This window comes from Carassius carassius, chromosome 33 (assembly GCF_963082965.1).
Source record: "Carassius carassius chromosome 33, fCarCar2.1, whole genome shotgun sequence".
NCBI lineage: Eukaryota > Metazoa > Chordata > Actinopteri > Cypriniformes > Cyprinidae > Carassius > Carassius carassius.
Window position 1 is genome coordinate 26708697 of NC_081787.1, and position 26062 is coordinate 26734758.

At 42.0% G+C, this 26062-nt stretch overlaps 1 protein-coding gene across 2 annotated transcripts in view; it reads right to left on the bottom strand.

Moving 5' to 3' along the window:
- Positions 1–26062, bottom strand: part of LOC132114015 (E3 ubiquitin-protein ligase NEURL1B-like) — a 76142-nt gene that overhangs the window by 8106 nt on the left and 41974 nt on the right. The window contains exons 1-3 of one of the 2 annotated variants that reach the window (XM_059522125.1): positions 24182–24321; positions 23275–23286; positions 4692–5258 (exon numbers count right to left, since the gene is read on the bottom strand). In XM_059522125.1, the coding sequence (XP_059378108.1) occupies positions 4692–5258; positions 23275–23286; positions 24182–24200 (598 nt within the window). In that variant the 5' untranslated portion in view covers positions 24201–24321. Of the gene's footprint in view, positions 1–4691; positions 5259–23274; positions 23287–24181; positions 24322–26062 lie in introns of those variants that run through there. The other variant, XM_059522124.1, reaches the window with a different exon arrangement.

Genomic DNA, 26062 nt, shown 5'->3' on the forward strand with positions numbered 1-26062 from the left:
AAGCTGGTGTGTGGTGGGCGTTCTGCCTCATCCAACAGCTCCTGTAGGAAGGAGAGAACCTCCGTCACCTCACAACTAAGGGGTGAACATCCCCGAGCTGTGCACCAGCTGGAGAACACCGACCACTTCGAGGCATATAGGAGCTCTAGCCTGAGTGATGGTATTTAGCACTCCCACTGAAAGATCAGCAGGTAATCGTTGAGCGCCCACACATGGAGGGACCACAACTCTGGTTGAGGGTGCCAAATCGAGCCCCTGGCCTGCGAGAGGAGGTCCCTCCTCAACGGCACTGGCCACGGGGCGGTGTCTGCTAACTGCATCAAATCTGGGAACCATGGTTGGTTCTTCCAAAATGGTGCTACAAGCAGTATTGAACATCTTGTTTCTCTCACCCGTTCTATCACCTGCGGAAGGAGGGAGACGGGGGGGAAAGCATAAAGCGGGCAGCACGGCCATCTCCGTGACAGCACGCTTTCGTTCTTGGAAAAGAACGCGGGGCACTGAGCATTTTCGTGGGACGCGAAGAGGTCCACCTCCGCCCTGCCAAATCTCTCCCACAACAGCCGGACTGTTTATGGGTGTAGAGACCATTAGCCCGTGGGAACATTGCCTCTGGACAGCCTGTCTGGACCCAGATTCTGTAGCCCAGGTACATGAACTGCCCTCAGCGAGCGCAAGTTGCGCTGAGCCCAAACCAGGAGGCGTTCCGCCAACCTGAACAGGTCTCGGGACCCGAGACTGCCCTGGCGATTTATGTAGGACACCACAGACATGTTGTCCGAACGGACTAAGATGTGGTTGCCCTTGATTCGGGGACAAAAGCGCGTCAGCGCGTTCTCCACTGCCAGCATTTCCAGACAGTTGATATGTTGGAGCTTTTCCCGTTCTGACCACAGGCCAAAGGACGGTCTGCCCTCGAGCAGCGCTCCCCATTCCGAAGTGGAAGTGTCCGTCGACACCATCTTCACTTTCGAGGAAGTCCCCAGGCTTACACCTGATTGGTACCAGTCGTTCGCTGTCCAGGGTTTCAGGGCTGTAACGCAGCTCTGATTGACCCTGAGATGCAGCCGACCAGGTACCCGCGCTTTCAGCCAGAACTGCAGGGGGCGCATGCGGAGCAGGCCCAACTGAAGAACTGGAGATGCTGAGGCCATGAGACCCAGCATCCTCTGAAATTCTCTGAGCGAAACGGTCACGCCGCAGCGGAGAGAACTCGCTGCGCGCTGAATGCCCAACGCGCGCTGTGGTGACAGCCGCGCCGTCATGGAATGTAAAGCGCGGAGGGCGTCGAAAAAAACTGTAGCGAGTAGCCTCTCTTTATAATGTCTAGCGCCCAATCCGGAACCCTGGAAGCGCTGACCATGCGTCTGCATGAACGGCTAGGGGTTGGATGCGAAGCGCGCTCTGTTGCTGGGCAACAGAAGCGCTTCGATGCGCTCTAACATGGGCGTTAAGCCTGTGACACTTGAGGCGGGGAGCGCGCTGATTACAGCGGGTAGATCGCTCGTCCTCGACCCCCCCATGGCGCTTAACCGAGTGAGGGAGGGCTGAGCGGGTCCCGTGGGACTCGTGCTGTCTGTGAGTAATTGTGGGCTGTAAGCGTGCACATTTACTGCTTTAGACTCGCTTCTCTGCCTGGGCAGAACGAACGTGCACGGGTTTCGTTTTTACAGAAACCACATGATGCGTGTGACATAGTGTTTGTGGGCACTGAGGAGTGGGCACGTTTACTATGCAGTGCGCGCGATGGACTTGAGTCACTTTTATGGGCGCGAGCCCTGTGTGAAGGGCTGTGCTTATATGTGGAGATGGGCACTGAGCAGTGGGCATCGTCACTACATTTATAGCACCATCGGCCTGGGCCGGGACACCCGAAATTACACCCTTTTCGGGAAATATCTGGGTAGCCGTGATAACGGTTTTTGTGTGCAGGCAAGGGGGCAACCGTACAGGCTTGCGCATTGCAAAAGACGCTGAAACAGTCACAATCGCTGGAACTGAAACAGGGGCGCGCTTGGGTGAGAGTTCGGCCGCGGCGACTCCTACACCGGCGCTTTCCTAGGATGGCTTCGGGGCTTCCGGCCTCACCGTAACCCTCTGCCGTGGTCCCCGCGGCGCAGGGCGACGGCCGGTAGAGCGAGAACGGGGTCTCGAGCTGCGTTGCTGAAGCTGTTGTGATAACAGCTTTTGTGTGCAGGCAAGCGGGCAACTGTGCAGGCTTGCGCGCTGCAGAAAACGCTGAGACAGTCACAATTCCTGGAACTGAAACAGCGGCATGCTTGGGTGAGAGCTCGGCCACAGCAGAGCTCGTACACCGGCACTTCGATAAAGTAGCAGGAGGCGGGGGGTGTGGCTGAGAGCTTTGCAAGGCCGGTCTAGCATGACTCGCTGCAGAACCGGAGCACTTGCCATGTCTGAGAGCGTCAGCCCTAGATGCCTCTCAGCCACCGTAGCGGAAGCCATAACTCGTCCCATGGCTTGTGCAGCGGATTTAGTAGCGAAGCACTCCTAAAATCCACGAGACAGATAGCCTCAGGTCCCATCTCGTCCAGTTTACAGAGGAGATCACCCTGGAATATCTGCAGCCATCGTGTGTAGTGCAGACGCAGCCTGCTCAGCAGCAGAAAAGATTCGCGTGAGCAGAGATGACGTCATGCGGCAGGCTTTAGATGGCAACACCGCTTTCGTCGAAGTGACTGGTAGTTCCTGTTTTTAGCATCATCCAGTGCGGAGAATGCTAGTGAGACAGACGAACGAGTTCGCGCTGAATATGGAGCGTTCCAAGCCTTTGCCACCTCTTCGTGAAGCTCAGGAAGAAATGAGGCGGGCTTTGAGAAGTACGCTCATCCGAAAGGAAACTACCATCCAGCCGGGAACGAGAGGGGGGCTCGGAGGAGAATGCCAGGCGAGTCCTCAGAGTCACCATTGGCAACAGCTCGCAGTGAGGGCATCCGCCGTCAGCGAGCGTGAGCGCTGCATGATCCTCACCCAGGCAGGAGACACAGATGACGTACCGGTCTCCCTCGCTGAGTGGGGCTCTGACAAGCCGCAGGAAGGCATCTTAAAAAAGATGCAAGCTCTTTTACGAGTGTGTGTCGCAGGGCGAACACACACAAGGATATAAAAGGATATAGGCGCCGGAGAGCGCAGCAGGAACGGCAGTGGAAGGCGGCGAAGGCCAGCAGCTTCAGAAGTGGCTTGTCCCGCTGAGATACTTATCAGACGGCGCTTGCTTCCTTCGTGATCCAACGATGCGTGAGCTTCACTGAAGAGATGAAAAATCAGGTGAGTCAGCCTTTTCGAGCTCCTTTTATAGGGTTGGGCCACACCCGTTTCAGACTTATTGGTCTGATGTTGCATCAGCCTGCGCTCGATAGGCTGTGCAGTTGCCGCAGAGCAGCCAATGAGCGAGCGAGCCGTCTCGCCTATGGCTGTGTGCTGCTGCAAATGCGCTTTACAAAAATTCAAAATTAAGGATAATTTTTTGCTTCAGTATTTTGTGAAAAGAGACTTTTCCCGTAGCGTCTTAGCTAAGACGCAGTACAAGAGAACTCTCGTAAGATTTAGTTATCAACAAATATATACTTGAACTTTACAGTTTCTAAGCCATTTATTGAGAAATCACAGATCAAAGTTGACAGTACATCTCCGCGCTGAATGATTCTGTGCGCGAGTGATCTGCACGTGAGTCACAAGAGCTGCTGTCTATAGCCTATGTGTGTGTGTTACAGTGCAGCAGCGCTTTAGATTAGAACAGCAATTTAACTTACCTGTACAATAAGCTTTTTAGAATGTACATTCTCCCGTTCAATTTCGTGCATCCAGTAATATAATCACACATGTCTTCTGGACCTTTCGGAGTATACATTTATTCGTCCTTTTAACTGTTTGGAAACGGTGCCTAAATGTGGAAGTCCTTCAAAGATTTATTATACTGTTACGCCCTCTAAAGGACCGCCAACTAGTCGACATCAAAATTAAAGTGTCAAGACAGAGCATTGAAGTCGACTAGTCGATTAGTCGGTGCAATCCCTACCATCTATAACTATCAGGGAGGAAATCTTCATATGGCTCCATTTGAAGTCAGCCTTTAAGTGTCACAGCCAGTGTGGCATGTCCCAGATGACTCTTCTCTGACCTACTTAGAGCTGCAAAAGTTTTTGAAAATCAGTGGCATACCACAAATCTGTGGGGCCTTCCCACAGCAGTGATTTCATGCACGAACGCTTGTAGCAGGGGTGAATAGTGGTTCTGCTGATGGACACAGTGTTATTTGGGGCAATCTAACACTCACTTTTAGACATTACTCTTTATTTGGACCGTTATGTTTTCTTTTCATCTTTCTACATTTCTGTCATTTCAACAGTTTAAATGTATTGGTCTAAAAGTTAGTCAATTAGTGGGTGTCTAATATCTTCAATAATTTTGCTGATTGTTCGGCCTGTGTCAACTTGTCAACTTTATTTGTACAGCACTTTATATAATACTGATAATGTATTTCATAGTAATATTAATGCATGTCAGTGTTTGATTTTATAGACACTTTTTGGTACTAGGTAGAGATGAGAATCACTTGTGTGTTAACAAAATCACTGAAAGCTATAATGCTCCCACAATATCTGATGTTTTCTGCAAAATCATTAATGATAGACTGAATATTCAGAAGTGAGTTAGATTATCTGAGCACCCACCGAGCAATGTAACTTCTTGTGTGGTTCCGTAGATGTCTATGATGGCCCAGAGCAGGCATCCAACACTTAGACCACAGTGGAAGAGAATGGGCTCTCCATCATTGATGCTGTAGAAGACCCGGCCATGTCGGTCAGCCCAGAAGGCCAGAACATTGTCCCGCATGGCCAGCCTCTCAGGCAGGGCCTTGGCCCAGTATCCTGGCCGTGTCACCAGGTCGGGGCAAGCATATTTGGGGATGTCAGCTAAGGCAAGATTGCTAGGGTCTAAGCTTGTGAAACCAAAGCGTAGAGCTCCACTCCAGCCTGTGTGGACACCTGAGAGGCGCAACCGCACCTTCTCATACAAACGCAGAGGACACTGGCTGAAGGTGATGCCATTGCAGAAACTGTTCTTCCGAGTGGCCCGGCGCAGTTGTGTGTCCAGTCGAATATTTTTGCCCTTGGCGTGGGGGTGAAAACGGGGAGACTCGATGCTGATTGGAAGGGCAGAGGTGTTGCGCTCTGCTCCACTGTTGGAAACAGTACAGTACTGCCTACTGGCCACTGGGCGATGCTGTAGGCTGGAGTCTATTGGAATGAAAGCATTAAAGTACATTAGAAACATGTAAAAAGCCACAGAATGTAGCTGTAATGTAATACACACAAATATAATTTATGTATGCAAGTTATTTCTTATTAAAGGCCTACAAAAGACATAAAAAAAAACAATCATTTAAAAAATATTTGCATTTTATACATCTACCTAAATGTATACCTATGATCTACCTATGATACATCCCTAAATACACTGGGATTTTAAAAAGACTATACTGACAAAAAAAAAAAAACTGGGAATAAAAAACTGTAGGATTCTGAAAGTTCACAGAACTTAATTGTGTAACTCCACAACTATAATTTATTTTTCAATTTAACTTTTACACTCAAATTACCAGAATAATAATTTGAAAAGATGATTTAAGAATAACTAAGACCATTTTTAATAGAGGTATACAACTTTTGGATCCCATTGAATAGCCTTTATCCATGTAGTGAACTGCCTAAGAGCAATGGTTTTCACTACAGTCTATAGGCATCTCTCAAGGGCACTATTCCAGGAAACAATGGCATATAAACAGCAGCACTAAGGAGTACGATGTTGACAGTGTTGACAAAATTCAACATTTACAGTCCATCAGATCGTGATCGCATTCGTGCTTGCATACGAGAACGAGCGAGCATGAGTTTGACTAGATGTATTTGGAGGTAATTGCTCACGTCTCTTTCTGCACATATCCAAATGTTTCCATATTCGCAATGTATCTGAATATTACACTATTTTATTTTTTTTATGTAAACTAGACGGAAAAGATCATCCTCTTCACATGAGCAAAAATGTCCTTGGCATAACAGCTATTAACCATATTTAAACAGCCATAACTATTTAAACTGACCAGTGTAACCTTGTATATGTCTGGTTGACTGTTTAATAATGAACAGACTGCGATGTAAGTTTGAAATTAGAATGCACTTTAGATGTTCTGTGTCATTTATACCAAACACAAATGTTGCTGGTTGCTAGTGTGTTTGCAGCACTACTATTATTTATTTTTTATATATTTTATTTTTTATATTTTTCAGTTTAATAGATTTTTATTTATAAAATGATATTTATTTTATTTAATGTATATTTAAGTTTACATTTATGTTCCAACAAACTTGAAAAAATATGCTTGATAAATGCTCTACAACTTTTATGTAAATGATTGACATACATACATACATACATATATATATATATATATATATATATATATTAGGGGTGTAACTGTACACAAAAATCATGGTTCGGTACGTACCTCTATATATATAAAATAAAAAAAGAATAAGAAATAAAATACTGCTGAAAAGTTCTCCACTAAATAAAGTATTGTCCGTCTCAAACCAATATCATATAATAAAATATAATGAAAAATATAAATAAATAACTATGATTACAGTGCAGCATTACCAATCCCAACTTGTAGGCCCGCTCATATTTAAAAAATATATATAACTTTTCCAAAGTGTAAAGTGCAGCATCAACAGTTTCAGTTTTTAGACCTGCTTAGATTTCGTTATTGCGTTGGACCAATCGGAATTAAGAGCAAAGGTCTGTTTAAATGCCGACAGGAGCTGCGTGTGAATTACAATAGTTTTTTCTTCCTAGTTGTAGTGATGTTCACACTCGCGTGATGCCTTTTGAAAACCTTAGACCGGTGACACACTGGCATATTGCACCTGTCAAACATAGTCTATTTTGCCATCAATACTGTTGACGGTGTCCTTTATAAGTAGGCTTTATAGTTATGCTCAACATGAAGTAAAGATTTTGTTGTCATGAAGACAAGATCCTGGTCTGTCGGCAGCCTCCCTGTATTTCACCTACAGTAGCAGCAGCGTGCCAGCGCTGCGTCAGGCACGGTTCTGGTGTGTAAAGACACAGAAAACGCGAAGCAGCCTTCACGCAGCAGAAACGCCACGCTCAAGCCACGCAGCCAGTTTGCCACCGGCCTTAGAATCAGCTGCAGGGTGGGATTTGCGCTGAACGCGGAGACTTCCGCCACTTAAGAGATGCCCACAGAATAACATAGGTTTCATAGACAATTGGACAAGCTTTTGGGGCAGACCTGACCTGTTTAAAAGAGATGGTCTTCATCCCTCCTGGGGTGGCGTCACTTTTCTCTCTAGAAATATGGCAAATAGTCTTAGTGTTTATACTTGACTAACTGGGGCCCAGGTCAGGAAGCAGACAGACTGGCTAAACCGACCGTCTGCTAGCTGCCTCCCGTCACAGAGGTCAGTTAATTCTCAGCACATAGAGACTTTTTCACCTAGATATCACACTATAGAGACTGTGTCTGCTCCCCGAACTAGAAAATACAAAAAACGTCCAAACCAAGTTAAGATTAACAATTTAATTGAGGTTCAACAAACAAAAAACAGAAGCAATATGGATAAACAAATGATAAAGCTTGGCTTATTGAATATCAGATCCCATTCTACGAAAACACTTTTTGTAAATAATATGATCACTGATCATAATATAGATGTACTCTGTTTGACAGAAACCTGGCTAAAACCTGATGATTACATTATTTTAAATGAGTCCACCCCCAAGATTACGGTTATAAACATGAGCCACGTCTAAAAGGCAAAGGTGGAGGTGTTGCTTCAATTTATAACAACGTTTTCAGGATCTCTCAGAGGGCAGGCTTCAAGTACAACTCGTTTGAAGTAATGGTGCTTCATTTAACATCATCCAGAGAAACAAATGTTAATGATAAATCCCCTGTTATGTTTGTACTGGCTACTGTATACAGGCCACCAGGGCACCATACAGATTTATTAAAGAGTTTGGCGATTTTACATCCGAGTTAGTTCTGGCTGCAGATAAAGTTTTAATAGTTGGTGATTTTAATATCCATGTTGATAATGAAAAAGATGCATAGGGATCTGTATTTATTCATTCTGAAATCTATTGGTGTTAGACAACACATTTCAGGACCTACTCATTGTCGAAATCATACTCTAGATTTAATACTGTCACATGGAATTGATGTTGATAGTGTTGAAATTATTCAGCCAAGTGATGATATCTCAGATCATTATTTAGTTCTGTGCAAACTTCATATAGCCAAAATTGTAAATTCTACTTCTTGTTACAAGTATGAAAGAACCATCACTTCGACCACAAAACACTGCTTTTTAAGTTATCTTCCTGATGTATCCAAACTCCTTAGCATATCCAAAACCTCAGAACAACTTGATGATGTAACAGAAACTATGGACTCTCTCTTTTTTAGCACTTTAAATACAGTTGCTTCTTTACACTTAAGGAACGTTAAGGAAAACAGTTTGACAACATGGTATAATGAGCATACTCGCACCCTAAAGAGAGCAGCCCGAAAAATGGAGCACAGCTGGAGGAAAACTAGAGGTATTTCGTATTGCTTGGCGGGAAGGTAACATATCCTACAGAAAAGCATTAAAAACTACTAGATCCGATTACTTTTCTTCTCTTTTAGAAGAAAACAAACATAACCCCAGGTATATATTCAATACAGTGGCTAAATTAACGAAAAATAAAGCCTCAACAAGTGTTGACATTTCCCAACACCACAGCAGTAATGACTTTATAAACTACTTTACTTCTAAAATCGATACTATTAGAGATAAAATTGCAACCATTCAGCCGTCAGCTACAGTATCACATCAGACAGTGCACTATAGACCCCCTGAGGAACAGTTCAACTCATTCTCTACTATAGGAGAGGAAGAATTGTATAAACTTGTTAAATCATCTAAACCAACAACATGTATGTTAGACCCTATACCATCTAAGCTCCTAAAAGAGGTGCTTCCAGATCCTCTTCTGACTATTATTAATTCCTCATTGTCATTAGGATATGTCCCCAAAACCTTCAAACTGGCTGTTATTAAGCCTCTCATCAAAAAACCACAACTTGACCCCAAAGAACTAGTTAATTATAGACCAATCTCTAATCTCCCTTTTCTGTCCAAGATACTAGAAAATGTGGTTTCCTCACAATTATATTCCTTCTTAGAGAAAAATGGTATATGTGAGAATTTCCAGTCAGGATTTAGACCGTATCATAGTACTGAGACTGCTCTCCTTAGAGTTACAAATAATCTGCTCTTATCATCTGATCATGGGTGTATCTCTCTATTAGTTTTATTGGATCTTAGTGCTGCGTTTGACACAATTGACCAAAACATTCTTTTGCATAGACTTGAACACTTTGTTGGCATCAGTGGAAGTGCCTTAGCATGGTTTAAATCGTACTTATATGACCGCCATCAGTTTGTAGCAGTGAATGAAGATGTATCATATCGATCACAAGTGCAGTATGGAATACCTCAAGGCTTAGTACTAGGGCGCTACTCTTCACGCTTTATATGTTACCCTTGGGAGATATCATCAGGAAACATGGTGTTAGCTTTCACTGTTATGCTGATGATACTCAGCTCTATATTTCTTCGCGGCCCGGTGAAACACACCAATTTGAAAAACTAATGGAATGCATAGTCGATATAAAAAACTGGATGACTAGTAATTTCTTACTGCTAAATTCTTAAAAAAACAGAGGTGTTAATTATAGGACCTAAAAACTCCGCTTGTAATAACCTAGAACACTGTCTAAGACTTGATGGTAGCTCTGTCAATTTGTCGTCATCAGTTAGGAAACTAGGTGTGCTATTTGATCGCAATCTTTCATTAGAAAGCCACGTTTCTAGCATTTGTAAAACTGCATTTTTCCATCTCAAAAATATATCTAAATTACGGCCTAGGCTCTCAATGCCAAATGCAGAAATGTTAATCCATGCATTTATGACCTCAAGGTTAGATTATTGTAATGCTTTATTGGGTGGTTGTTCTGCACGCTTAGTAAACAAACTACAGCTAGTCAAAAATGCAGCAGCAATAGTTCTTACTAGAACCAGGAAGTATGACCATATTAGCCCGGTCCTGTCAACGCTGCACTGGCTCCCTATCAAACAACGTATAGATTTTAAAATATTGCTTATTACTTATAAAGCCCTGAATGGTTTAGCACCTCAGTATTTGAATGAGCTCCTTTTACATTATAATCCTCTACGTCCACTACGTTCTCAAAACTCAGGCAATTTGATAATACCTAGAATATCAAAATCAACTGCGGGCGGCAGATCCTTTTCCTATTTGGCGCCTAAACTCTGGAATAACCTACCTAACATTGTTCGGAACGGAGACACACTCTTGCAGTTTAAATCTAGATTAAAGACCCATCTCTTTGACCTGGCATACACATAACACACTAATATGCTTTTAATATCCAAATCCGTTAAAGGATTTTTAGGCTGCATTAATTAGGTAAACCGGAACCGGAAACACTTCCCATAACACCCTATGTACTTGCTACATCATTAGAAGAATGGCATCTACGCTAATATTTGTCTGTTTCTCTCTTGTTCCAAGGTCACCGTGGCCACCAGATCCAGTCTGTGTCCAGATCAGAGGGTCACTGCAGTCACCCGGATCCAGTACGTATCCAGACCAGATGGTGGATCAGCACCTAGAAAGGACCTCTATTGCCCTGAATGACAGCGGAGACCAGGACAACTAGAGCCCCAGATACAGATCCCCTGTAAAGACCTTGTCTCAGAGGACCACCAGGACAAGACCTCAGGAAGAAGATGATTCTTCTGCACAATCTGACTTTGCTGAAGCCTGGAATTGAACTACTGGTTTCGTCTGGTCAGAGGAGAACTGGCCCCCCAACTGAGCCTGGTTTCTCCCAAGGTTTTTTCCTCCATTCTGTCACCGATGGAGTTTTGGTTCCTTGCCGCTGTCGCCTCTGGCTTGCTTAGTTGGGGTCACTTCATCTACAGCGATATCGTTGACTTTATTGCAAATAAATGCACAGACACTATTTAACTGAACAGATATGACATAACTGAATTCAATGATGAAATGCCTTTAACTATCATTTTGCATTATTGACACACTGTTTTCCTAATGAATGTTGTTCAGTTGCTTTGACGCAATGTATTTTGTTTAAAGCGCTATATAAATAAAGGTGACTTTGACACGAAAATGTACCTATGTTCCGCACACAAAATATTGCATTCGGTCATTCGGTACACACGTGCACCGTACCGAAAGCCCTGTACCGAAATGGTCCGGTACGAATACACGTACCCTTACATCCCTAATGTATATATATATATATATATATATATATATATATATATACATACACAGTACAGACCAAAAGTTTGGACACACCTTCTCATTCAAAGAGTTTTCTTTATTTTCATAACTATGAAAATTGTAGATTCACACTGAAGGTATCAAAACTATGAATTAACACATGTGGAATTATATATGGAATTATATACATAACAAAAAAGTGTGAAACAACTGAAAATATGTCATTTTCTATGTTCTTCAAAGTAGCCACCTTTTGCTTTGATTACTGCTTTGCACACTCTTGGCATTCTCTTGATGAGCTTCAAGAGGTAGTCACCTGAAATGGTCTTCCAACAGTCTTGAAGGAGTTCCCCGAGAGATGCTTAGCACTTGTTGGCCCTTTTGCCTTCTGTCTGCGGTCCAGCTCACCCTTAAACCATCTCGATTGGGTTCAGGTCCGGTGACTGTGGAGGCCAGGTCATCTGGCGCAGCACCCCATCACTCTCCTTCTTGGTCAAATAGCCCTTGATGCCTTCAGTGTGACTCTACAATTTTCATAGTCATGAAAATAAAGAAAACTCTTTGAAGGAGAAGGTGTGTCCAAACTTTTGGTCTGTACTGTATATATATATATATATATATATATATATTACCTGCTTTATATATTTAATACTTGGTCAGTTTATTGATTTGTTTGGTTAACTTTGGATAAATTTTTTTATTTTAATACCATGCAGTGCACAAAATTAAGATTCGAGAGATGGTTCAAGTCAGTGCTCAATAAATGATGATAAGTTTAGAAATGTTGTGCATTTACTTATTATTATTATTATTAGACATTTTAGCATGCAAATGAAGGGGAAAACTTCAAGATATCAGACCTAAAAATCAGCAGCACATATCGGCCATCGGCTGTCCCTGGCCTCTAAACATCGGCATTGGCAATAGAAAAACCCATACAGGTTGATCTCTAAGGCACTGGAAAATTAGAAACCCCTTCAGGGCTGGATGAGGGAACCATGGACAGAGGAAGGCTAGACGGGAGCAGCAGAGACAACAGAGAGAGGAAAGGGAGCAGTTCGATCTCCAGATCAGATTCCCAGTCAATGAGATCCTCCTCCTCATTTTGACCTTTTTGCCGCGCCATATTCAGCTCATCCTAAGCCATGGTGCAGGGGGTGGAGCTCCTTTCCGCACTCACACTGTCCGTGGCTTTCTCCCTCGTTGCAGATGGTGGTCACACACCTGGACTGATGTCACAGGCTGTGGCTCTGCGGTGATCCTCAGCTCTGTCGCTCTCTCTAGTGGTGGCTCATCAGTCGTGGCTCTCCATGGTGGGATGGTGGGAGTGGCACTGGCGACAAATCACAGGGAACTGGCAGGAAACGGAGATCCATTTCTCGCCAGTGTCCACTTCATGAAGGCAGCAAATTCCTCCTGAGGACTATCTTTGGACGACTGTGCTCTGCACTCAGCGTTTAGGTTTGCATCATAGAAAGCGCAGAGTACATTGTCCGGGTAGCTGGTGATGTAAGCTAACAACAGGAACTGTCTGGTCTGATCCTTGAGAGATCGCCCTCATTGCTCTAGCAGGAGGAGGAAGAATTCGGGGGGAAGGAAGGGATCCATGAGGGCACAATGGGAAAAAAACACTCATAGAAAAAACACGAAAACAAAACGGAGGGGAGACAAGCAATTTAAACTGTTTTTGGGTCAGAAATTCTGTCACACTAGGTGTAAAGTCGAGGAGCGAGAAATGAGGAAACCAGGAATGCACGGAACAATCTTCTTTTAATTCAAAAATCCACAGGAATACACAGGGCAGACAGGAGAATACACAAAAGTAGACATACAATTTCCAAAAAAACACAAACTGAAAGGACTAGGGGCTTATAAACACAAGATAATTGGGAAAACACAGGTGCTAGGAATGACACAATCAACATGGGACACAGAACACATGCAGGGAAAACACAACATAATGAGTCCAGGGCCGTGACAGCTAAATTTCCTCAAAATTATATTATTTTACTTTTTGCACATTCCATGACACTTTTTAAAGTGAAATGTCTGTGAGTAGTGCTAAATGCTTGCTTGCTTGCTTAATATGTAATGTTCTTTGGTTGAGCAACAATTTGTGTTTATTGCATCTTATAAAAAATCATACTCAAAAGTTAAAACCACAAATAAGTTTTATAATGTATTATAATTCATCTTATTTAAATTTAAACTTATTTTGAACAAATCGAGTGAGCCAATGATTCAGTGACCTATTCATAATGAGCTATATATAAAGTCACTTGTTTTCTTTTCTGAATAAATAAGCTGTTTGAATGGATCGGTTGAATGAATGACTGAATGACTCACTTATGAATTGACTGCCACCCATTGGTCTTAATATTTAGAATGTATTTCATTAAAAAAACCTACTGCCATATTAAATTTCAATTTATTAATGTTTATAACATTTTCTGTTCAAAAAGACATAAGAATTTAGACTATCATAGTACTGAGACTGCTCTAATTAGAGTTACAAATGACCTGCTCTTATCACTTGATCATGATTGTATCTCTCTATTAGTGCTATTGGATCTTAGTGCTGCGTTCGACACTATTGACCACAATATTCTTTTGCACAGACTAGAAAACTTTGTTGGCATTAATAGAAGTCCATTAGCATGGTTTAAATCGTACTTATATGACCTCCATTAATTCATAGCAGTAAATGAAGATGTATCATATCGATCACAAGTGCAGTATGGAGTACCTCAAGGCTCAGTACTAGGGCCGCTACTCTTCACGCTTTACATGTTACACTTGCGAGATGTCATCAAGAAACATGGTCTTAGCTTTCACTGTTATGCTGATGATACTCAGCTCTATATTTCTTCTCGGCCCAAGGAAACAACAACTTGAAAAACTAGTGGAATGCATCGTAATAAAAAACTGGATGACGAGTAATTTCTAACTGCTAAATTCTGAAAAAACAGAGTTATTAATTATAGGAACTAAAAACTCTGCATGTAATAACCTAGAACGCTGTCTAGGTGTGCAGTGCAGAGCAAAGATGGCTGCTCTGTCAAATCTTCATCATCGGTTAGGAACCTAGGTGTGCTATTTGATAGCAATCTTTCATTAAAAAGCCACATTTCTAGAATTTGTAAAACTGCCTTTTTCCATCTCAAAAATATTTATAAATTACGTCCTATGCTCTCAATGTCTAATGCAGAAATGTTAATCTATGCATTTATGACCTCAATGTTAGATTATTGTAATGCTTTACTGGGTGGTTGTTCTGCACACTTAATAAACAAACTCCAGCTGGTTCAAAATGCAGCAGCTAGAGTTCCTACTAGAACCAGGAACTATGACCATATTAGCCTGGTTCTGTCAAAATGGCACTATTAAACATAATACTTCTAAAGCCCTGAATGGTTTAGCACCTCAGTATTTGAACGAGCTCTTGTTACATTATAGTCCCCCACATCCGCTGCATTCTCAAAACTTCATTTTATTTACCTAGAATATCAAAATCAACTGCGGGCAGCACATCCTTTTCTTATTTAGCGCCTAAACTCTGGAATAACCTACCTAACATTGTTCGGGAGGCATACACACTCTTGCAGTTTAAATCTAGATTAAAGACCCATCTCTTTAACCTGGCTTCACATAACACAGTAATACGCTTCTAATATCCAAATCCGTTTTTAGGCTGCATTAAATAGGTAAACCGGAACTGGGAACACTTCCCATAACACCCGATGTGTTTGCTACATCGTTAGAAGAATGGCATCTACACTAATATTAGTCTGTTTCTCTTTAATTCCGAGGTCACCGTAGCCACCAGATCCAGTCTGCATCTAGATCAGATGGTCACTGCAGTCACCCGGATTCAGTGCGTATCCAGACCAGATGGTGGATCAGCACCTAGAAAGGACCTCTATAGCCTTGAAAGACAGCGGAGACCAGGACAACTAGATGAGCCCCAGATAAAGATCCTCTGTAAATACCTTGTCTCAGATGACCACCAGGACAAGACAACAGGAACCATTTGAGTCCTCTGCACAATGTGACTATGATGCAGCCTGGAATTGAACTGCTGGTTTTGTCTGGGCAGAGAAAAACTGGCCCCCCGACTGAGCCTGGTTTCTCCCAAGGTTTTTTCTCCATTCTGTCACCGATGGAGTTGGGGTTCCTTGCTTCTGTCGCCTCTGGCTTGCTTAGTTGGGGACACTTCATTTACAGCAATATCGTTGACTTGATTGCAAATGATTGCAAATATACTATTTAAACTGAACTGAGCTGGATGATGACATCATTGAATTCAATGATGAACTGCCTTTAACTGTCATTTAGCATTATTGACGCACTGTTTTTCTAATGTTGTTCAGTTGCTTTGACACAATCTGTTTTGTTTAAAGCGCTATATAAATAAAGGTGACTTGACTTGACCTACAAACAATCAAAAAAAAAAACCACATGCACATTTAAAACCAGTAATCTACGAGTAAGCTACACCATTTTTAATTTTGTAATTTCATCTGAATATCAACATCTTTGATAGTTAGACAGCCAAACAGTTTCGATGTTAATTGAATTCATTTTGTGTCTCTGTAAAATGATGATGTATGGTATTGTATTATGTTTAATGTCAAAGCTTTCTGAGCCTATTTGTTAATGAGGGAAACGTGGACACAATGTTTTAAGATTTGTGGAGTAAAATTTATAGTTTTTATTTTGAAATAAAATTAATTTGGCACAGACGTTCCAGTGTGGCATGTTGTTACTAGTGTTATTATATCTAAATTTAATACTAATTGTAATTAATGGGGTTATTGCTCCAGGTGAGCACATGGTCCGGGCCAGTGCCACTGGAATATTTTTCTATGCACTTTTTTACTGTCCATTGCACTAGTGTAAATGATAATCATATGTTCATAGTTTCTGCTTATGGTGTACATACACTTATTACATAATCCATCTGTATAGTATGTTCATACAACCCGAATTCTGGAAAAGTTGGGACGTTTTTTAAAATTTAATAAAATGAAAACTAAAGGAATTTCAAATCACATGAGCCAATATTTTATTTACAATAGAACATAGATAACGTAGCAAATGTTTAAACTGAGAAATTTTACACTTTTATCCACTTAATTAGCTCATTTAAAATTTAATGCCTGCTACAGGTCTCAAAAAAGTTGGCACGGGGGCAACAAATGGCTAAAAAAGCAAGCAGTTTTGAAAAGATTCAGCTGGGAGAACATCTAGTGATTAATTAAGTTAATTGATATCAGGTCTGTAACATGATTAGCTATAAAAGCTTTGTCTTAGAGAATCAGAGTCTCTCAGAAGTAAAGATGGGCAGAGGCTCTCCAATCTGTGAAAGACTGCATAAAAAAATTGTGGAAAACTTTAAAAACAATGTTCCTCAACGTCAAATTGCAAAGGCTTTGCAAATCTCATCATCTACAGTGCATAACATCATCAAAAGATTCAGAGAAACTGGAGAAATCTCTGTGCGTAAGGGACAAGGCCGGAGACCTTTATTGGATGCCCGTGGTCTTCGGGCTCTCAGACGACACTGCATCACTCATCGGCATGATTGTGTCAATGACATTACTAAATGGGCCCAGGAATACTTTCAGAAACCACTGTCGGTAAACACAATCCGCCGTGCCATCAGCAGATGCCAACTAAAGCTCTATCATGCAAAAAGGAAGCCATATGTGAACATGGTCCAGAAGCGCCGTCGTGTCCTGTGGGCCAAGGCTCATTTAAAATGGACTATTTCAAAGTGGAATAGTGTTTTATGGTCAGACGAGTCCAAATTTGACATTCTTGTTGGAAATCACGGACGCCGTGTCCTCCGGGCTAAAGAGGAGGGAGACCTTCCAGCATGTTATCAGCGTTCAGTTCAAAAGCCAGCATCTCTGATGTTATGGGGGTGCATAAGTGCATACGGTATGGGCAGCTTGCATGTTTTGGAAGGCTCTGTGAATGCTGAAAGGTATATAAAGGTTTTAGAGCAACATATGCTTCCCTTCAAACAACGTCTATTTCAGGGAAGGCCTTGTTTATTTCAGCAGGACAATGCAAAACCACATACTGCAGCTATAACAACAGCATGGCTTCGTCGTAGAAGAGTCCGGGTGCTAACCTGGCCTGCCTGCAGTCCAGATCTTTCACCTATAGAGAACATTTGGCGCATCATTAAATGAAATTACGTCAAAGACGACCACAAACTCTTCAGCAGCTGGAAATCTATATAAGGCAAGAATGGGACCAAATTCCAACAGCAAAACTCCAGCAACTCATAGCCTCAATGCCCAGACGTCTTCAAACTGTTTTGAAAAGAAAAGGAGATGCTACACCATGGTAAACATGCCCCGTCCCAACTATTTTGAGACCTGTAGCAGAAATCAAAATTGAAATGAGCTCATTTTGTGCATAAAATTGTAAACTTTCTCAGTTTAAACATTTGCTATGTTATCTATGTTCTATTGTGAATAAAATATTGGCTCATGTGATTTGAAAGTGTTTTAGTTTTCATTTTATTAAAATTTAAAAAACGTCCCAACTTTTCCGGAATTTGGGTTGTAGTACACCTATCTGTATATCATGCTGATAGTATTTAAAATCTGTAAATTATGTCCATAGTACTGCCTTATTTATTTATTGTACATTTGTAACACATTGTAGACACTGTATATCCTGTACTTACTGCTTATAGCACTTCTGGTTAGATGCTAAATGCAATTCATTGCCTTGTACCTTACATGTGCAATGACAATAAATTGAATCTAATCTATTATTTAACATTTCCATGAATTATTTCAGATGTCTTTGCTTTTTATAAAACCTGTAGTTTAACTGAGTGAAATCATAGCATTTGCAGTGTTACTATATGACATATCTTCAATTAAAATATTTAATTAAATATGTAAATATTAATATGCCTGTATTTAAGTCATAGACTAATTTGACCTTTCAGATGAATCTTTACACTTTGGTTATTTAATTATTCAACAAAATTGTCAAAATAAAATTTTAAATAGAATAGTTGGTTTAGTTTTTACATGAATGCCACTTTAAAAATATATAAATGTAACTTTATATTATTTGACATTTTCTGCTTTACTAAATCAGCAAATGTTTCCATTTATTTCCTATGATTACACTTTGGCTGATGCATCATTACCGTCATGCATGTTAAACTTATCTAATAATTTAAAAGTAAATCCACAATTTTCTTAGGAGGGGCATCTTCTTCCATTCTACCCTACCTAAATGCCACTTCACATGCAGCTTCAGAAAACCATGTCATGGCCTCATTATAGCCTTAAAACATTATGTGTAATAAATTCTATGTTAAATAAAAATGCTTCTTTTCAAAGCTACTTACTGTAAAACCTATTCTTTTCTCATTTCTAATTTAACACAAATGATCTTTTGAGAAGTAATTTCTCAGACAAAATTGAAGAGTGATCAGTTAGTAATTAATTAGATTTTTCAACATCATATAATTAAAATTAGATTCAAAATGTTAATTGTTTGACAGCACTAATCAGTATATATCAGGGGTGTGCAGTCCATATAAGATGCAAATGCTCTGCATACCCAAGCCCTCTGGCTAAACTGACTGGCTAAATATTAAAATTACTATGAATTCCCTTTTCATCTCATGTGTAACATAAAACTTGCATAATAAAATACTGGGAATTCATACGTAACTGTCTGTCAGGACGCTGGTTTGATCATCAGGCCTTCGGTTGTGTTATGTCTTAAGTGGTTATTCCGCTCACTCTGCCTTCACAGCTGCAACTTATTCTAATTAGTGCTCCAGCTCTCCTCACACACACACCTGTCTGTCAATTTCGCATTGATTTTCTTCAATACTTATGCTTCTCTCTGTCAGTGTGTCAGTGTGGCTCATCATGCCATGGACACGTTAGCCAGTCAAGTCTCTGAGCTAACTGAAACCGTTTGCCGGATAGAGACTGAACATAACCTATGTTACAGCCACCGGACGTTCTTCAGTCTCCCCTGAACCACGCATCAACAATCCTCCCAATTACTCCTGTGAGCCTACGGAATGTCGATCATTTATTATCCAATGTGAGGTGATTTTCTCTCTGCAACCCCTCACTTATGTATGCTCACGATCTTCCTGAACATATAGATGAACTTTTTGACCTGGCTATCCGTTTGGATAATTGACGGGATCTGTGTCGGAGAGCTCGGGCTTCTACATTCTTGCCTTTTGTAAACCCTGTGTCTGCCTTTTCAGGGTCCGATACTCCCGTTCCCTCATCTGCTCCAGAACCTATGCAGTTGGGCAGGTACCGGTTATCTGCAGAGGAGAAACAGAAACGTCTTTCCAAAGGATTATGCCTCTACTGCGGCCGTCCTGGACATTTTGCTTCTTCCTGTCCGGCAAAAACCAACGCTCGCTAGTAAGCAAGGGGGTACTGGCTACTTCCACCACCCCGTCTACTGTTTCGCGCTCTATGGTTCCAGTCTCAGTCACTTATGAAGGTGCACTTCATCAACTCTCTGCTCTCATCGAATTAGGAGCCGAGGGGAATTTTGTTGATTTTTCTTGGGCTTTGAAGAAGGGCATTTCTTTTCAATCTCTCTCTCCTGTCCTTACTGCTCATGCTTTAGATGACCTACCACCATTTCTCAGGCCAGAGTTCCATTACAATTAATTACGTCTGGTAATCATAGAGAGGAAATAGAATTCTTTGTCACTCACTCACCCCTCACTCCGGTGGTCTTAGGTTATTCCTGGTTAACCACTCACAATCCACACATTAATTGGTCTGAAAGCACCATCCTATTATGGAGTCCCTATTGTCATGCCCATTGTCTTGTGTCTGCCTTGTCTTCTGTCTCTTCTTTTCCTGTGTTGCAGGAGGAGCTGATTGATCTCTCCAGTGTTCCTGAGGTCTACCATGATTTGCGGGCGGTTTTCAGTCATTCCCGGGCCGCATCTCTCCCTCCACACCATCCCTATGATTGTGCCATCAATCTTCTCCCTGGCTCTTCTCCACCTAGGGGGCATTTGTTCTCCTTGTCCGGTCCTGAAAGGGCGGCCATGGAGCGGTATCTGTCTCTGAGTCTCTGGCGGCCGGTGTTATTCGTCCCTCCTCTTCTCCGGTGGGGGCGGGGTTCTTCTTCGTGAAGAAGGATGGTTCCTTGCGTCCTTGCATTGATTATCGAGGGCTGAATGACATCACCATTAAGAATAGGTATCCCCTACCTTCGATGTCATCAGCCTTCGAGATCCTGCAGGGGGAAAGGTACTTCACGAAGTTGGACCTTCGCAATGCCTATCATCTGGTTCGGATTAGGGAGGGGGATGAATGGAAGACGGCTTTTAATAAGCCCACGGGGCATTTTGAATACAGGGTCCTTCCCTTCGGTTTGACTAATGCCCCAGCCGTCTTCCAGGCGCTCGTCAATGACGTGCTGAGAGACATGATCAACAAATTTGTCTTTGTGTATCTGGATGACATCCTGATTTTTTCTCGTTCACTCGAGGTACACATTCAGCACGTCAGACGAGTGCTGCAGCGGTTCCTAGAGAACCAACTGTTTGCTAAGCCGGAGAAGTGTTCCTTCCACAACCAGTCAGTTCCGTTCTTGGGCCACATCATCTTGGTGGAGGGGATCTGCATGGACCCTGCGAAGGTAAAGGCCGAAGGTAAAGGTAAAGGCTCTGACTGGCCCACACCTGACAACCGAAAATCTCTGCAAAGTTTTATTGGATTTGCTAATTTCTACAGGCGGTTTATCCGTAATTTCGGCCAGGTGGCGGCTCCTCAGACAGCATTAACCTCCACACAGAAACCGTTTGGCTGGTCCTTAGCTGCTCAGGCAGCCTTTGATGAACTTAAAAGGCGGTTTTCATCTGCACCTATTTTAATAACTCCGGACCCTTCCCAGCAGTTTATTGTGGAGGTTGATGCGTCAGAGGTAGGTGTCGGAGCGGTTTTATCTCAACGATTCCCTCTTGACAATAAATTACATCCTTGCGCTTATTTTTCACACCGATTGTCCCCCACAGAACGGAACTACGACATCGGCAACCATGAGTTGCTGGCTGTTCGGCTGGCTTTGGGGGAGTGGCACCACTGGTTGGAGGGTTCGGTGGAGCCGTTTCTGGTCTTGACTGACCACCGGAACTTGGAATATATCCAAACAGCCAACGACTGAATTCCAGGCAGGCTCGCTGGGCACTCTTCTTTGGTCGCTTTAATTTTACCCTGTCTTCCCGACCAGGCTCCAAAAACATTAAGCCTGACGCACTCTCCCGTCAATTCACAGCCCCGGAGGACGCAACTCCACCAGACACCATTATTTCACCTGGTTGTGTGGTGGGGTCCGTCACCTGGGGCATTGAGGAGCGTGTCAGGCTGGCTCAGTCGGAGGCAGAGGTGCCGGAAGGGGGCCCGGTGGGTCGGCTGTTTGTTCCGGAGTCGGTTCGGCCAGAGGTTCTGGAGTGGGGTCACACCTCCAAACTGGTCTGTCACCTAGAAGTGAGGAGAACGTTGGCTGCCATTCGTCAGCGTTTTTGGTTTTTGGTTTTTGATTCAATGAACACTTTGCTTATGTCTCAAAAATCAAAGGATTTTTTTTTCACAAAAGTAACAGCCCTATACGAGAGGACACCAAAGTTGCAATATGTAACATTTGTTCTGCAAAAATCTCCAAAATTGTGGATTTTTTTGCCCAATTTTTAAAAAACTATTTTATTTGATGGAACATAAAACTTGAAGAATAATTATTATCTATATTTATTGTAAAAAATATTTTATGTTTTGTTATGTAACTGTTAATAAAAGTTTGATTATTATATTGTGATTTTTCAATTCAGATCCATTAAATCCAAGCAATATATATATATATATATATATATATATATACGTTTTTAAAAGAAGCCATTTTCAGCTTCAGTTTTGGTTTTCGGCCAAGTGCATCCTAAATTTTCGGTTTCAGCGCAGAATTTTCATTTCGGTGCATCACTATTTAAAATGGTCTGAAACTGTTTATTTCCACGATAAAAATATCTTCCAAATTGTCAATGTTCCCTCAGACTTATGACTGAGCATATACCACAGTTATAGAGTTCACTTTAGGTATCTAGATCCCATTAAAAGCAATTATATGAACTCACAGTGATCTTTAAGAAAGAATTTAAATGGAATTTATGATTTAAATGGAAACTGTGTGTCGATAAGGTATTCTTGAGGCACATTATGTGTACATTAAATTTGGGAGGTGGAGGAGTGTAGAACAAATTAGAATTCAGCAGAGAGAAACAGAGCTTTTCTCATACCACAGTTTATCATCAGCATCAAGTCTTGTGGTGTTTTTAATAAGTCTATTTAAAAAGGGAAAATAAGTCACCAATCTGTTACTAGAAAATATAATCATCATCTTTGTTGAACATTTAAATAACAGACAAATATCAGAACAAGAAGGTGAAAAACATTCATGTCCATGCAGCCTACATTAAGAAACAATCCACATTCCAAATATTCACAATTTAGTTTGAAACGACATGCAACATCCGCAAAAAAAGAATATTAAAACATGAAGGATGATGTTATGCGTAATGAATTAGACAGCTTTAAGCAATGACACATTTGCAGGGTCTTTGAATAACTTGAACATCGCCCATCATCTTCTCACTCCCACGCATCGCACACTGTCATCCCAGTACAGTTCAGAAGCTAGAGTACATGCATTGTATTTGCACAAGAAACCAAGATATTAAACGTCTCTATCCACATTAAACCATACAAAAACGCTTCTGATTTCTGTCACAATACAAATCAACAAACGGTCAACCAAGCCATCCCCTACCTATCAGTGGTTTGGGTGTTGTCATGGGCGCCGTATAGGGGGGAAAAGTTAGGATAATTCCAAGGGCCCCTGACTGACAGGGGGCCCAACAAATCCGTAAAAACTAATTTAAAATATATTTATTATATTATACACTATATAAACCATCATCATTGAGTATATTTCAAATAATAATAAAATGAATGATATCTTTGATTTGACTTATTTTGGCAATAAAAGTTAAATATCACCATTGACCAAAAAATAAAACATCCATATTGACCGACCACCCTCCTGTATCTGCATGAAATGGTTTGGTCCTGCCTTAGCGCACTCATCAGTGATGGTGTTTAGTAAGTTGCAGACGGTCAATCAATGCATGGCGCGCTAGTAGTTTTAATTTCGTTAATGAAGACAATGACGAAAAATATTCGTTAACGAACATTTTTTATGTGACTAAGACGAGACGTCGATGAGCTAAAAATAATATCTGATGACGAAATTATGAAGAAATCTATGCAGCGTTTTCGTTAACTAGACGAGACTGGACTATAATGATATATGAGGACTATTGGACATTCAAAATGCATCCTATAGGCTATTGTCTTTCAAAATGTGATCCGAAGCATCCGAAGGGATAGGGATAAGGTGACCAGATGTCCCGTTTTTCCCGGGAGTCAAAATGTGTTGTCGATTAATTTAAAGTTAGTGAAGGCGGGATAGGCGGAATCACGCTGATAGAAGTGCTCGCGCGCACGCACGCTCACGCTCCACTTCCTCTATACAGCGCGCTCAAATACACACACAACAGTCCAAATGTTTATCGTGTAGAGTAGCTCATGTAAATACAGTTATGGATTAAGTGAACGTGAACAGGAGCCCATTTAGATTTTTTTGTCATAGGGCCCAAAATTCCTGGCAGTGCCCCTGGGTGTTGTATTCCCCATTATTTCCAATAATTGCTCTTCCTTGATGACAAGTGGATCGCGAATGTTTCTACTCCTGGCCTGTCCATTTTTTTTTATCAGAAAGGCTATACGGGATATATTCGTAATCGCAGCTGTGTAAAAATCTCTTTGCGCCTGAGAGTCGCAAAGTATCATGCATATAGAAGCAGCTTTTCAAGCCATTGGCGTCTATTGGCGCATTGGGCAGCCAAACCCTCCTCACTCCTGATCATCCTACAACCCATCTACAATGGATGCGCTGCGACCATCAACAACGCTGTCATTATACTAAACAAAACTGGCTGCACTGTATGAGAGTGCACATCGATTCGTAAACCCTTGCGTTTAAATAAAGCTTGCGACAAACTGTATCAGTTAACGCGGGGAGTTTAAAAAACATGTTAATAGCTAAACTATTTTTAACTTGACAAGCGTCTTAAAACGCAACGCTGGTGGCGCAAAACTCTGATAAAAACAGGGAGACTCAAGGCAACGGGGCATATATACATATCAGAGACGCGCCCTGTGTTTCAAATGCGACGTCGTTCTTTCAGCTTACAGATCATTCACACTTGAACAGCTGGTCGTGCGGGTCTTTTTTTTTTTTTTTTAATTTAACTTTTTAATTTGAGTCACCGTCAATGCATCGCTCACAAGGGCAAACGTCAAAAGACGTTCATCTTATGTAGCCTAGACCCCAACATAACGCAACAAAATAATGTTACATATCTTGGTACTGATGTGTTTATTATATTTCATGATATTTACATTATACTGGGAGCATCAACAAACATGGTTCTACAGTTGTGCAGGTCCAAAAAACTAAATTGCCATGGTACTATATATATATATATATATATATATGTCACAGGTGGGGGCGGGCCAATCAAGCTGCACACACCCCTAAGACCCGTACCACCCTTGGGGAGTCGGACAGAAGCCAGGCAAGGATGACAGACAACAAGGCTTCAAGTAACACAGTATTTTATTGAGTATAAAAATGGATAAGGGGATCTAAAATGGGGAGTCTTCTGGGCAGGGTCGTTCCGTCCAGCGGACCCGGCGAGAGGCCCACAGAGTGCAATGTAGGGGGGTGCTCTGGTGAGTGGCTTCGCTGTCTTCCAATGGAAGGGACGAGTCGGAGCTCACGACTGGGAGGAGTCTGCTATAGGACCGTTCAGGTGCGCTTTTCAGGGTGACGTACTCCCTTCTTCTTCCCAAAGGGAGGACGGGTCGGGATTTACGACCGGAGGGACTGTGGTGGAACAGTTAAGGTGCGTGCTTCGGGTACGTAATCCTCCTCTTCTACAGATGACAGGCAGAGAACTGACGGCTGGAGGGCTTCACTGCAAAGCAGTCAGGTGAGTATACAGGCACGTAATCCTCTTCTTCTACAGATGACAGACAGAGAACTTACGGCTGGAGGGCTTCACTGCAAAGCAGTCAGGTGAGTATACAGGCACGTAATCCTCTTGAAGGGCTGGCAGACACAGAGCTTACGACGGGAGAACTTCGCTACAAAGCAGACAAGTGAATACACAGGTATGTTATCCTCTTCTTCAGAAATGACAGACAGAGAACTTACGGCTGGAAGGTTTCACTGCAAAGCAGTCAGGTGAGTATTCAGGTACGAAATCCTCTTGAAGGGCTGGCAGACACAAAGCTGACGACGGGAGAATTTCGCTGCAAAGCAGACAGGTGAATACACAGGTATGTACACTCCTGAACAAAATCTTAAGACCAGGGGATGCTTGCAAATTTTACACATTTCGCACTAGTGGATCATAACCGAGTTGTAAGTGCTGCTTCAAAATGCCAAAAGAAGAAACAAGAGCAAGAGACAAAAAATAGAGAGTAGGCAA